The following is a 14,443-nucleotide window of genomic DNA, read 5'->3' on the forward strand; positions in this document are numbered from 1 at the left end:
ATTGACCTATGCGACTCAGTGAAAGCTACCATCGTGGGGTGGAGGGAGGGGGCAGATGGACACTTAATTGGGGTTTCTGGGAAGGAAGGGTCCCTGTCCTTAGGAGCAAGCTACCAGAAATGATGTTCTTTCTCCTGGACGTAGTAAAAGTCAAAGGTAAAGCCTAGAACTACTATAGCCACTTAGTGGCGGCAAAGGAAGCCAGTCTGGGGATAAAGCTGACCTACAGAGGAGGGCATAGCTTAGGAAAACATGGAAAAATGGAGACAGAGCCACTGTACTAAACCACCCCTGAAGTCTTCCCTACATCTGGGTGTCCCAGTAAAGTCCCTCCTTGCATAAGCCAGTTGAGTTGGATTTGCTGTTACTTAAAGCCTAAACCACTGCACCTGCCATACCATGACATCCCTCATTACTCCAACAGGTCAGTGTGACAATTTCTAACATCTGTGCTTTATGATCCTTGGAGTACAATTATCACTGGACTTGAGGAAGGGCCTTAAAATTATTACCCCATTTTTTCCTATAGGCATTAGTTGTTCCTCTCAAATCTTTTATCGTTAAGAATTTCGAACATTCAGAAAAGTTGAAGACCCCTAAACCTATCACCTAGGTTGACATTTTGCCACATGTTCACTTTATCTATTTCTATCTATCTATTTATTTACCTACGTACATATATTTTGCTGAATCATTTGAAAATGAGTTTCAGTATCTTGACACTTCATCCTTAAATACTTCAACTTTAGCATATATCTCCTAAGAACCATCAGCACACTAAGAAAATGTACTATTCTTCAGTATCATCTAAAATCAAATCTATTTGTCCCCCAAATTACCTTCTGTAGTCTTTTTTCTTTCAAACTAGGATTCAAGCAATTTTGCTCCTTACATTCGTACATTTGCCTTTTACTACTTGCTTTTATAACTACAGCCCTCATTTTTTTAAAATCATGCTTTCAATTTATAACACTGTCGTGGCACATTTCTTTGGCCTTCTCTTTCTGACACAATATTCAGCGGGACTGGTTATATTCCCCATCACATACGGGTTCCCTCAATTCCCCCCTGCATCAATTCGTATTCACTACTCAGATATAATTCCCACAGGGCAGCATCCCTATTTAAAAATCATGACCCTGACCCTGGGGCACAAGGGACAGATCTTCCTTATAGTAGAGTTCAATGAATAAATGTAGAAGGAATAATGGAAATGGAAAAATGACCACTTGGCAAACACCACAGTAATAACTGTTGCAGGCACGAACCACTGATGGATGTTAAAATTCATGGATGCAAGTATGATGAGAAAAAGGATATTTGCATAGTCTGAAAATGTCTCCCACAAGTTGCTTATTAATTGCAAAGAAAAAAAATAGCAACTTTACAGGGACAAACCTTGTAGATAACCAAGTGCTCAAGGTTGACATTACCAACAATGAAATACTGACCTCATGTGCCCCTTGATACGACACACTGAGACATAACCTCAATCTAACCATGAGAAAACATCAGACAATCCCAACCTGAGGTATATTCTACAAAATAAACGGCCAAAACTCTTCCCAAGGGTCAAGGTCAGAAAGACTGAGGAGCTGCTCTAGGTTGGAAGATTAAGGAGGCATGACATCTAAATGCAATGCCATGTTCCTGGACTGGATCCTGGACCAGAAAAAGGACATCAGTGGGACAACTGGCCAAATACAAATAACGTCTGCACATTATATAACAGTATTATATTGCTATTAATTTCTGGTTTTGACCATGTATGACAGTTATCTAATATGTTAATATTTGGGGAAGCTGCGTGAAGGATATATGGGTTCTCTGTGTACTGTTTTTGCAAATTTTTTGTAAATCTAAAATTATTTAAAAAAAACCAAAAAGACTCCAGTTAATTTATAAGTTTCTCTTTCAGGGTTAGTGAGTTTGACATAATCAAACCGAAGACTTAAGAAACAGAACTGAAAAAAAAAAAATATATATATATATCTCTCTTATAAACATAACTGCTGTTGATTCTTACCTGAGAGCCTCTGTCCTCTCACAAATACACTCCCATTTCTACTCAGCTTTGATTTGGAGTCTGAGCCAGAACGTCCCAGGTTAAATATTGATTTCCACTTCTTTGATTTACTGGAGAGCTTTCTTCTAAAGGAGCCAAGCCACAGGAGGTTAGTTTGGGAACTAACTATTTCAATGGGACTTTTACATTAAGAAAGAATACCCCAGACATGTTCTTAGTTATCAACAGCTCTGACATGTCAGGAAATTCCTCTCTGAAATCCAAGCCTGACTCTCACTCTGTCTGGAGGTGCCCATGATGACCAAGCTAGGTTTTCATGAGTCAGGGCAAAGGACCACATTGCCCAGAAGAAGGGGCAGAGATGTGCTATTAAACGCAGGGGTGGAGGCAAAATGAGGCAGGGGTCGGTAGCAGACTCAGAGGTCGGTAGCAGACTCAGAGGTCACAGGTAACCGCAGTTCCGGGAATTCTGGTGAGCACTTTAGTCCTGGGTTTTCAAAGATACCTTTTTTTTTTAAACAGGGGTAAACACTGAAGACTGGCGACCTCAGTCCTGTTATGCTCCCTGCACTGCAGCCACATTACTGGGACATCCACAGGTGAGGAGAGGGCTGGGGTAGACTTCAGTGGACTGGAAAGGGGATGGATGTGAAAGCAACTTGGAAGAGAGCCTGGCCTGGGAGAGTTGCAGGCTGCCGGGTGTGGTCAGCGGTCCCTGCAGGGAAAGGCAGAGGGTGGGCACTGTGTCTCTGGCTTTGTCTCGCATTTCCCTGATGAAGCAGGGAAATCTGAGTGCTAGACTGGGCCCAGAGGGGCTGGTGCCACGAGGGGTCACCACAGAGGCCTTGCCCTGCTCTGGCTGGCCTGGCTATCAGACTTCATAACGTCCCGGGATGAAACCCTGCAGCCTGTAGGCTCTACAAAGGACCTTTCCTCTGCAGGTTCTCATACAACATCCAGATCTCAAGCCCAGCACATTTTTACAATCAATCAGAGATAGATCTGCAGTGCTTAGTGGTTTCTGTTGGATCTGGCCTGATGTTTTCAAGCACTCGGCCTTGGGGTGGATTTTACAGGATCACATACCTTGAGGTATGCTGCACCCCAGGTGAGGTGGAAGGCACAGAGAACATGAACTTCACTGTCCTTCAGAGGTACTCCTCTTCCTGACCCCTGGGTGGAAGTCTTATTCTCCAGGGATTTAGGGGGAGGAGCGTGGGGCTCAGCCTCGAGAGAGAGAGAGAGCACCGTCCTCCGTGCACTCCGGGAAACGGAGGGTGTCTTGCCAGGTGCGTTCCAGGTGCCCTTCCCAGAGCACACAGTGTGACCGGTGCCCCCTCCCCTGTGCAATGTGGCGGCGCTCTTCCTTCCCCCACCAGAGGGAAACAGCCTTGCCATCGTGCAGAGGACACTGACTCGTGGTCTGAGAGGTCTGTTTTCATACCTCCTTTCACTGACCAAACAGTGAGGAGGACACTCTCCAGGGAAAAGACTGCCTTTCAGCTCCTCTACCTACTGTCTGCCTAGAATTTAGGATTTCTGCTTCAGTCACCGCCTCCCTTCCACAGCAGGGCATGAGGGTAAGGGTGCGAGAGGGATGTGTGCAAACCAGGGCTACCCCGGAATCAGTGAGAAGAAGTGAGGAAAGATATGAATGAAAATGGTGTTTGGTCTGTTTTGGGAAGGGAGGGAGGGCTCTGACAGGTGAGAGAGGAGGAGCAGAAGCCGGGATGCGCGTCCCCAGGTGCCGGTTCCCGGAGCTCTCAGTCCAGAGTGGCGCTCTCTGCCACCTTGTCCTCCCTTCACCTCTGTGCCTTTTGTAATGTCCCATGAAGGCGAAGGCTGGGAGGAGGGGGCCAAGGTTTTGTTTTTAGCAACCTTCCTTTTGAAAATATCAAGCCTATTTTGGCTAACCTAAGGAGTAAAGGATTTTAGTAATGATTCTGGACACCTATGAGCCCTAGCCCACCATGGTACCAGGGATCTCTGCGGGGAGATCAAGGTCTTGATGACTTTGGGGCAGTGAGTGAAGGCATCAGCCGCTGGTGCATGTCGTGGAGACAGCTCTCCTCTCTTCTGGAATGCTTCCTTCCCCCCAGCCCAGACCACATCCCCAGCCGGCGCTGCCATCACAGCCCTGCGACTCTGACTCCGTCGCTGCCTCCCCTGTCCCCAAGCATCTCCATCTCTGTCCCCACCCCCACCCAAGCATCCCCCAGGGTCTGGAAGGAGGCCACTTACTTGTTGTCTGGTAACTCAAGGACAGTGTGGAAGAGGGTGCCCATGGGAGGGACGATCTCAGGCAGGCTATTCTCTCTCCTTTCTTTCCGAGCAGGATGGTTGGTAGCCAGGCTCCGGGCCTGAGCTTCCTCCAGACTCACCAACTTCATGGGCAGGGAGAGGGCTGGCAAGGTCAGGCTCTTCATGATGGGCCGGTTTTCTGTAAAAAGAAGAGAAGAGTTCATAGTCCTCCTGGGAGAAGGCCTGGGCACTGGGTCTGGCCGGACCCGCATCCACAGCCCCTGGATCCCTGACCTCCTGGCAGGGGCTTCTCCTGGCATGGTGGGGTCTGGGGCAGAGGCCGCACACAGGCATCGGGCAGCCCTCCTGGCCAGACCAGCCACAGGGCACACGGGGGCTTCAGAAGGCAGCCCACAGTCCCGTACTTTTCAGAGATGGACTCTTCCTTCCTTCATTCATTCACTCACATAACACACATATTAAGGATTTACCCTGGGTCAGAGTAACAGTAGGGGGTACTTGCCCCTGGGAACCACCTAGAGCTTTGGATAGGTGGGAATGTGTGCACACTCAGCACACTCAGCTAGGGCCGGGCGGGAGACTGCCCCTCCTCTTGGCGGCTGGAGAACCCGAGCTCCAAGGCAGTTTAAGGTTCGAGCCTCACCTTTCCTGAGATGACCTAGCCTTATATCTCAAATGCAGCAGTGTCAAAGCTGGGCCACCCTGATCTAAGTAAAAAGAAAGGTCTAAGTGTGCCTCTATTTAGTCTTTTGGCAACCTTGCCAGTTTTCTGTAACTTTGGAAGGTGTGAAGAGACTCACGGATAACATGGACCACTTGAGACTGTGAAATCATATTTGGTATATGACTCAACTCATTTGCAGAAAGCACCTTAATGGCACTATTTCTCTTTGCAGAGCATGACCCTCTCTGGGTAGAGGGAAATAAAACCACTGACAAAGGGCCGTGTAGAAAACAGAGTCTGCACGGGACTCTGGGGTGTTTCCAGGGAGAGAGCATGGCCATCGTTCAGCAGGACTATAGTTAGGTAGATCTGTGATCCAAAAGACTGTTCAGTAAAGTTTCCAACTTTAACCCAGTTTTCTGACTTAATCCAAAGGAGATTAAAAATATTTAAATTTAATTTACTCTCAATATTTGTCCATAGATCCTAGATTATTTATGGTTTTTTTAACTTACTTGTTTACTTAAAAAGTTGGAGCATTCTCGGAGCAACTGGAACAATGAGAAAAACATACACTGGAGGGTCAGGAAGGCTCGCACCAACCTCTGCCCTGGTTCTGTGCTCCAGTATCCTAAGGCCTCTTCACTGTCTCTGCTTAGATGCTCAATAGGCACGTCCAGCTTTACATCTCATAACAGAGCTGGTGATATTTGCTGCGTATCTGTAATCTGGAACCTCCTCCCACCCTCTCCAAGTCAGTGAATGGCACCATGGATCACCGAGCTGTGGAAGCCAAACCCGGAGCAGGTATTTTTCATTCATTCCTTTCCTTGATGTACCACCCCCCACCCCCACCCCCCGCCACAGCAAGCCTATAAGCAAGTCCTGCAACTCTACCTCCAAAATATACCCTGAATCCGGCCACTTCCCTCCTTTCCACTGCTAACAGGCACAGACGGTCTCCAACTCAAACAGTGGTTCAACTTACAATTTTTTGACTTTACGATGGTGTGAAAGCAATATGCATCCAGTAGAAGCTATATTTTTTTTTTTTTTTTTTTGGTAGTCTTTTTTTTTTTTTTTTTTTTTTTTTAATTATTTTATTTTATTTTTTGGGGGTACACCAGGTTCAATCAACTGTTTTTATACACATATCCCCATATTCCCTCCCTTCCTTGATGCCCCCCCCTCGATTCCCCCCCACCCTCCCTGCCCCAGTCCTCTAAGGCATCTTCCATCCTCGAGTTGGACTCCCTTTGTTATACAACAACTTCCCACTGACTATTTTACAGTTGGTAGTATATATATGTCTGTACTACTCTCCCGCTTCTTCTCAGTTTCCCCTTCACCCCCCGCCCCCTCCCATACCTCGAGTTCTCCAGTCCATTCCCTGTATCTGCTTCCCTGTTCTTGTCACTGAGTTCATCAGTACCATTTTTAGATTCCGTATATGTGAGTGAGCATACAATATTTGTCTTTCTCTTTCTGACTTACTTCACTCTGTATGACAGATTGTAGTTCTATCCACCTCATTACATATAGCTCCATCTCATCCCTTTTTATAGCTGAGTAATATTCCATTGTATATATATGCCACATCTTCTGTATCCATTCATTTGTTGATGGGCATTTAGGTTGCTTCCATGTCCTGGCTATTGTAAAGAGTGCTGCAATAAACATTATGGTACATGTTTCTTTTGGGATTATGGTTTTCTTTGGGTATATGCCCAGGAGTGGGATTACTGGATCATATGGTAGTTCTATTTGTAGTTTTTTAAGGAACCTCCAAATTGTTTTCCATAGTGGCTGTACCAACTTACAGTCCCACCAACAGTGCAGGAGAGTTCCCTTTTCTCCACACCCTCTCCAACATTTGTTGTTTCCAGACTTTGTGATGATGGCCATTCTGATTGGTGTGAGGTGATACCTCATTGTGGCTTTGACTTGCATTTCTCTGATGATGAGTGATGTTGAGCATCTTTTCATGTGTTTGTTGGCCATCTGTATGTCTTCTTTGGAGAAATGTCTATTTAGGTCTTCTGCCCATTTGTGGATTGGGTTATTTGCTTTTTTGGTATGAAGCTGCATGAGCTGCTTGTATATTTTGGAGGTTAATCCTTTGTCCGTTGTTTCATAGGCAATTATTTTTTCCCATTCTGAGGGTTGCCTTTTAGTCTTGTTTATGGTTTCTTTTGCTGTGCAAAAGCTTTTAAGTTTCATGAGGTCCCATTCGTTTATTCTTGATTTTATTTCCATGATTCTAGGAGGTGGGTCAAAAAGGATGTTGCTTTGATGTATGTCAAAGAGTGTTCTGCCTATGTTTTCCTCTAGGAGTTTGATAGTGTTTGGCCTTATATGTAGGTCTTTAATCCATTTGGAGTTTATTTTTGTGTATGGTGTTAGGAAGTGTTCTAATTTCATTCTTTTACATGTTGCTGTCCAATTTTCCCAGCACCACTTATTGAAGAGGCTGTCTTTTTTCCATTGTATACTCGTGCCTCCTTTGTCAAAGATAAGGTGCCCATATGTGTTTGGGCTTACTTCTGAGTTCTCTATTCTGTTCCATTGATCTTCCTTTCTATTTTTGTGCCAGTACCATACTGTCTTGATCACTATGGCCTTGTAGTATAGTTTGAAGTCAGGAAGCCTGATTCCACCAACTCCATTTTTCCTTCTCAAGATTGCTTTGGCTATTCGGGGTCTTTTGCATTTCCATACAAATCGTAAGATTTCTTGCTCTAGTTCTGTGAAAAATGCCATTGGTAATCTGATCGGGATTGCATTAAATCTGTAAATTGCTTTGGGTAGTACAGTCATTTTCACGATGTTGATTCTTCCAATCCAGGAACATGGTATATCCCTCCATCTGTTTATGTCATCTTTGATTTCTTTCATCAATGTCTTAAAGTTTTCTGCATACAGATCTTTTGCCTCCTTAGGCAGGTTTATTCCTAGGTATTTTATTCTTTTGGTTGCAATGGTGAATGGGAGAGTTTCCTTAATTTCTCTTTCTGCTCTTCCGTTGTTAGTGTATAGGAATGCAAGAGATTTCTGTGCATTAATTTTGTATCCTGCTACTTGACTAAACTCATCAATGTGTGCTAGCAGTTTTCTGGTAGAGTCTTTAGGGTTTTCTATATATAGTATCATGTCATCTGCAAAGAGTGATAATTTTACTTCTTCTTTTCCAATTTGGATTCCTTTAATTTCTTTTTCTTCTCTGATTGCTGTGGCTAACACTTCCAAAACTATGTTGAATAACAGTGGTGAGAGTGGACACCCTTGTCTTGTTCCTGTTCTTAGAGGGAATTCTTCCAGTTTTTCTCCATTGAGAACAATGTTGGCTTTTGGTTTGTCATATATGGCTTTTATGATGTTGAGGTAATTTCCTTCTATGCCCATTTTCTGGAGAGCTTTTATCATAAATGGATGTTGAACTTTGTCAAAAGCTTTTTCTGCATCTATTAAAATGATCATATGGTTTTTATCCTTCAATTTGTTGATATGATGTATCACGTTGATTGATTTGCGTATATTGAAGAATCCTTGCATCCCAGGGATAAACCCCACTTGATCGTGGTGTATGATTTTTTTAATGTGTTGTTGCAGTCTGTTAGCTAGTATTTTGTTGAGGATTTTTGCATCTATATTCATCAGTGATATTGGTCTGTAGTTTTCTTTTTTTGTGACATCTTTGCCTGGTTTTGGTATCAGGGTGATGGTAGCCTCATAGAATGAGTTTGGGAGTGCTCCGCCTTCTGCAATATTTTGGAAGAGTTTGAGAAGGATAGGTGTTAACTCTTCTCGAAATGTTTGATAGAATTCGCCTGTGAATCCATCTGGTCCTGGGCTTTTGTGTGTTGGGAGATTTTTAATCACTGCCTCAATTTCTGTACTTGTGATTGGTCTGTTCATGGTTTCTATTTCTTCCTGGTTCAGTCTTGGAAGATTGTATTTTTCTAAGAATGTATCCATTTCTTCCAGGTTATCCAATTGATTGGCATATAGTTGCTTGTAGTAGTCTCTCATGATGTTTTGTATTTCTGAGGTGTCCGTTGTGACTTCTCCTTTTTCATTTCTAATTCTGTTGATTTGCATCTTCTCCCTTTTTTTCTTGATGAGTCTGGCTAATGGTTTATCAATTTTGTTAATCTTCTCAAAGAACCAGCTTTTAGTTTTAGTTATTTTTCTTATGGTTTCTTTCCTTTCTTTTTCATTTATTTCTGCTCTGATCTTTACGATTTCTTTCCTTCTGCTCACTTTGGGGTTTCTTTGTTCTTCTTTCTCTAGTTGTTTGAGGTGTAAGGTTAGGTTGTTTATTCGATCATTTTCTTGTTTCTTAAGGTAGGACTGTATTGCTATAAACTTCCCTCTTAGAACTGCTTTTGCTGCGTCCCATAGGTTTTGGGTTGTTGTGTTTTCATTGTCATTTGTTTCTAGATACTTTTTGATTTCCTCTTTGATTTCTGTAGTGATTCCTTGGTTGTTTAATAGTGAATTGTTTAGCCTCCATGTGTTTGTATTTTTTGCAGTTTTTTTCCTGTAATTGATATCTAGTCTCATGGCGTTGTGGTCTGAGAAGATGCTTGATATGATTTCAACTTTCTTGAATTTGCTGAGGTTTGATTTGTGACCCAAGATGTGATCTATCCTGGAAAATGTTCCGTGTGCACTTGAGAAGAAAGTGTAGTCTGTCGTTTTTGGATGGAATGTCCTATAAATATCAATGAAGTCGAGATGGTCTAATGTGTCATTTAAAGCTTGTGTGTCTTTATTTATTTTCTGTTTGGATGATCTGTCCATTGATGTAAGTGGGGTGTTCAAGTCTCCCACTATAATTGTGTTACTGTCGATGTCCCCTTTTATAGCTGTTAGCATTTGCCTTATGTATTGAGGTGCTCCTATATTGGGGGCATAGATATTTACCATTGTGATATGTTCTTCTTGGATGGATCCCTTGATCATTATGTAGTGCCCTTCCTTGTCTCTTTTAATAGTCTTTACTTTCAAGTCTAATTTGTCTGATATGAGTATTGCTACTCCAGCTTTCTTTTGACTTCCATTTGCATGGAATATCTTTTTCCATCCCTTCACTTTCAGTCTATATGTATCCCTTGGTCTGAAGTGGGTTTCTTGTAGGCAGCATATAGAAGGGTCTTGTTTTTGTATCCATTCAGCCAGTCTGTGTCTTTTGGTTGGAGCATTTAATCCATTTACATTTAAAGTGATTATTGACATGTGTGTTCCAATGACCATTTTCTTAATTGTTTTGGGTTTGTATTTGTAGGTGTTTTCCTTTTCTTGTGTTTCCTACTTAGAGAAGTTCCTTTAGCACTTGTTGTAAGGCTGGTTTGGTGGTGCTGAATTCTCTTAACTTTTGCTTGTCTGGAAAGCTTTTGATTTCTCCCTCAAATCTGAATGAGATTCTTGCTGGGTAAAGTATTCTTGGCTGTAGGTTTCTCTCTTTCAGGACTTTCAGTATATCCTGCCATTCCCTTCTGGCCTGCAGAGTTTCTGTAGAAAGGTCAGCTGTTATCCTGATGGGTTTTCCCTTATATGTTGTTTGTTGCTTTTCTCTTGCTGCTTTTAATATTTTTTCTTTGTGTTGAATTGTCGTTAGTTTGATTAATATGTGTCTTGGTGTATTTCTCCTTGGGTTTATTCTGTATGGGACTCTCTGTGCTTCTTGGACTTGGTTCATTATTTCCTTTCCCATGTTGGGGAAGTTTTCCACTAGAACCTCTTCAAATATTTTCACAGACCCTTTCTTGTTTTCTTCTTCTTCTGGGATGCCTATAATTCGAATGTTGGTACGTTTAAGGTTATCACTGAGGTCTCTGAGGCTGTCTTCTAGTCTTTTTATTTTTTTATCTTTTTCCTGCTCTGTGGCGTTTATTTCTTCCATTCTATCTTCCAACTCACTTATTCGTTCTTCTGCCTCAGTCATTCTGCTGGTTAGAGCATCTAGAGTATTTTTAATTTCAGTTATTTTGTTATCCATTGCTGTTTGTTTTTCTGAGTTCTTATGAACTGTTTCTTGTACTTTCTCTAATTTGTTATCGAGATTTTGTATCATTTTTACTATCATTACTCTAAATTCTTTTTCAGGCATTTTTCCTATTTCCTCCTCATTTATTTGGTCTTGTGGGTTTTTTTCCTGCTCCTTTGCCTGCATGGTGTTTCTTTGTTTCCTCATGGTTGTCCAAGCTTTTGGGGTTGCTTGTCCTGGTGATAGAGGTGTTTATAGAAGACTGTCCAAGCCTCAGACTAATGTCCAAGTATTGGATTAGACGAATATTCAGTCGGCTATGTCAGGTTCTCCGCAGCCCTTTCCGGTGTCCGAGGCCGTCTGCTGGTGTTCAGCTGGTTCTCTGTGGGAATGACTGTGTCCTTCCGTGCATTCCCAATGCATCTGTGGAGAGGGATGCACTCCACGTCTCTCTACTTGGCCGCCATCTTTTTCTCTCTTTGGTAGTCTTTTAAAGTAAATTTGTATTGCTTGAGGCTCATAGAAAGAACCACATATATTCTTAAAAATTAAATTATTTAATGTTGCACTGTTGCCTCAGGAGCAGCCACTAGATGGAAGATGCCTAGTTCTGCATTGCTCTGGCCCTGGATCACTGCTTAGATTTCAACAAATGCTTCGGTTCTAATATAAAATGCAAGTAACCTGTGTAAAATCTTAGGGAATTCTGAATTCCAGGCTCTGCTAGTGTTGGAGGGTTGCCTGCAGAGATGGGGGGCAGCTGTGGCTCACCAAGGAGACAGGGGCACTGGCAGCAGGGGTTCTGAGAAGTGCTCATTGGCGTGAGCCCTTCCAGAGTGCACCATTAGCTCCCAGAAGAAGAAGCTATACTTTGACGTCTGAATTTGGACCTTTTCTCTGGCTAGTGATATTCTGTATAATACTCTCCTGTGATGCGGGGCAGCGGCAGGGAACCTCGGCTTCCAGTCAGCCACGATCACAAGGATAAACAAGTAACACGCTTATAACCTTTCTGTACCTATACACCCATCCTGTTGTTCACGTTCAGTACAGTATTTAATAAATGACATGAGCGCGTCAACACTTTGTTGTAAAATAGGCTTTGCGTTAGATGATTGTGCCCAACTGTAGGCTAATGCAAATGTTCTGAGCACCTTTAAGGTAGGCTAGGCTAAGTTATGATGTTTAGTAGGATAGGTGTACTCAATGCATTTTCTTTTCTTTTTGTTGCAAACGTTCATTTGTTTTTTGTTTGTTTTGAACGTTGGTGTATCAAATTACACCATCGGTGTATCAAATTATTTACTGGCTGTGTTGGGTCTTCGTTGCTGCACACTGTCTCTCCCTAGTTGTGGCAAGCAGGGGCTACTCTTCACTGCAGTGTACGGGCTCCCCACCACCATGGCTTCCCCTGTTGCGGAGCACGGGCCCTAGGAGGGTGGGCTTCAGTAGTTGCAGCACATGGGCTCAACAGTTGTGGCTCACGGGCTTAGTTGCTCCGCAGCATGTGGCATCCTCCTAGAGCAGGGATTGAACCCATGTCCCCTGCATTGGCAGGCGGATACTCAACCACTGCACCACCTAGGAAGCCCACAATGCATTTTCGACTTACGATATCTTCAACTTATGATGGGTTTATTGGGATGCAGTCTGATCATAAGTTGAGGAAGATCTACAGTCCAGGCCACCATGATTTCCCTCTTGATTTCTAGCATTGCTCTTTAACTGGTCTCCCTGCTTCCAGCCATTCAGTCTCTGCTCCACACAGCAATCCAGATGCTCAGATCCCACACGCCCTGCTCAAACACCTCCAGTGCTTTCCCCAGCACAGAGAACAAACCAGACTCTTAGCATGACCAACCAGGACCTTCCATCTGCTTTCCCTCTCCTCTCTGCCCACTGATCCAGTGGTCTATAAAAATATACAGTAAAGTTTTTTTTCAATGTATAGTCCCATTATATACATGTATATATTTGTAAATTATACATATAGACCACTGTACTTGTGTATGGTGTAATAGAAAACACACAACATCAGAGAAATTACCAGGTATCCAATAAAACCAGTGGAAAAAAAATTCAAATAGTTTCTTCCAACACCCATACTTTGGTACTTTGGTCTTTGGTGCCCCCTGGGGTGGGGCATCCCACTTTGGAGACTGCATTTCTGTAGCCACACCGCCTGACTTTCTGCCACACGATGAGCGCCTTTCCACCTCAGGCTTTTACACTCCCTGTTCTCTGTGTTTGGAATATTCTTCCCCCAGATCCTCCCATGACTGGTTCCTTTCATCATTCAGGTCTCAGTTCAAAGATCACTTCCTCAGAGGCTATGTTCACTCTGTACCAAAATTACAGCCCCATGTCACCGACTATCACATTACCCTGCTATACTTTCTTCATGGCATTTATTGTCTTTGAAGTGATAATGTATTTATTTGTAAACTTATTTATTGTTTGTCTTCCCAACCAGACCATAGCTCTACGTAGGGCAGAGGCTTTGCTGTTTTGGACACTAATGTGTCCCCAGTGTCTGGAACAGTGCCTGGCATGTAGGAGGTGCTCAGTACATATTTATGCTTTAATAAACCTTGGGCATATCACACTCTCTCTGGCCTCATTGCTTTCATCTATTAAAGCTGTTGGATTCTATGACTTCTAAAAGCTTTCCAGTTTGAAACAGAACTCTTTCTAAATCTCAAATTCCAGAGGGTATGACTTATTCTATTTTGTGTAAACATTAAGTATGGTACTGAAGTCAATAAGAACTCATAATGAGAACATTTAAATGAAATACACTGAATAATAGGTATTGGAGGCAATCAAGAGTTAAAGGATCAAGGGCGCCCCTGGTGGCGCAGTGGTTAAGAATCCACCTGCCAATGCAGGTTCAATCCCCGATCTGGGAAGATCCCACATGCTGTGGAGCAACTAAGCTCGTACACCACAACTACTGAGCCTATGCTCCAGGACCCATGAGCCCCAACTACTGGAGCCCAGGCACCCTAGAGCCCAGGTGCCACAACTACTGAGCCTGTGTGCTGCACCTACCGAAGCCTGTGCACCTAGAGCCCATGCTCTGCAACCATCACAATGAGAAGCCTGCGCACTGCAACAAAGAGTAGCCCCCGCTCACCACAACTAGAGAAAGCCTGTGCACAGCAACGAAGACCCAATGCAGCCAAAAAAAAAAAAAAAAAAAATAGAGTTAAAGGATCAAGAGAAAATTGGGTTTCAATATACAGGACAAAAGCTGATCAAGGCAATGGTCAGGAAGAGAACAGGCATTTTTAGGTTGGAATTAGGAACATCCTTAACACTAACAGTCATGGATGGAATTTGCTTGCAAGAAGCACATTTCCCAAAAGTCATTAATTCTCCACAATGGTTTATTTGTCTGTTTTCCTATGTTTTCCTTTCAGAGGCAGCACCAGGTAAAGAAAGAGCACAGGCTGGAAGATTTAGGTTCAATGTTCAGTCCTACCAGTTACTAAGCTTTCCT

At 43.2% G+C, this 14,443-nt stretch overlaps 1 protein-coding gene across 1 annotated transcript in view; it reads right to left on the reverse strand.

Moving 5' to 3' along the window:
- Positions 1-14,443, reverse strand: part of ARHGAP31 (Rho GTPase activating protein 31) — a 115,680-nt gene that overhangs the window by 21,840 nt on the left and 79,397 nt on the right. Inside the window, exons 7-8 of the mRNA XM_057696265.1 lie at positions 4,268-4,466; positions 2,027-2,151 (exon numbers count right to left, since the gene is read on the reverse strand). Coding sequence (XP_057552248.1) covers positions 2,027-2,151; positions 4,268-4,466 — 324 coding nt within the window. The remainder of the gene's footprint in view (positions 1-2,026; positions 2,152-4,267; positions 4,467-14,443) is intronic.

This window comes from Hippopotamus amphibius, chromosome 10 (genome assembly GCF_030028045.1).
Source record: "Hippopotamus amphibius kiboko isolate mHipAmp2 chromosome 10, mHipAmp2.hap2, whole genome shotgun sequence".
NCBI classification, from domain to species: Eukaryota; Metazoa; Chordata; class Mammalia; order Artiodactyla; family Hippopotamidae; genus Hippopotamus; species Hippopotamus amphibius.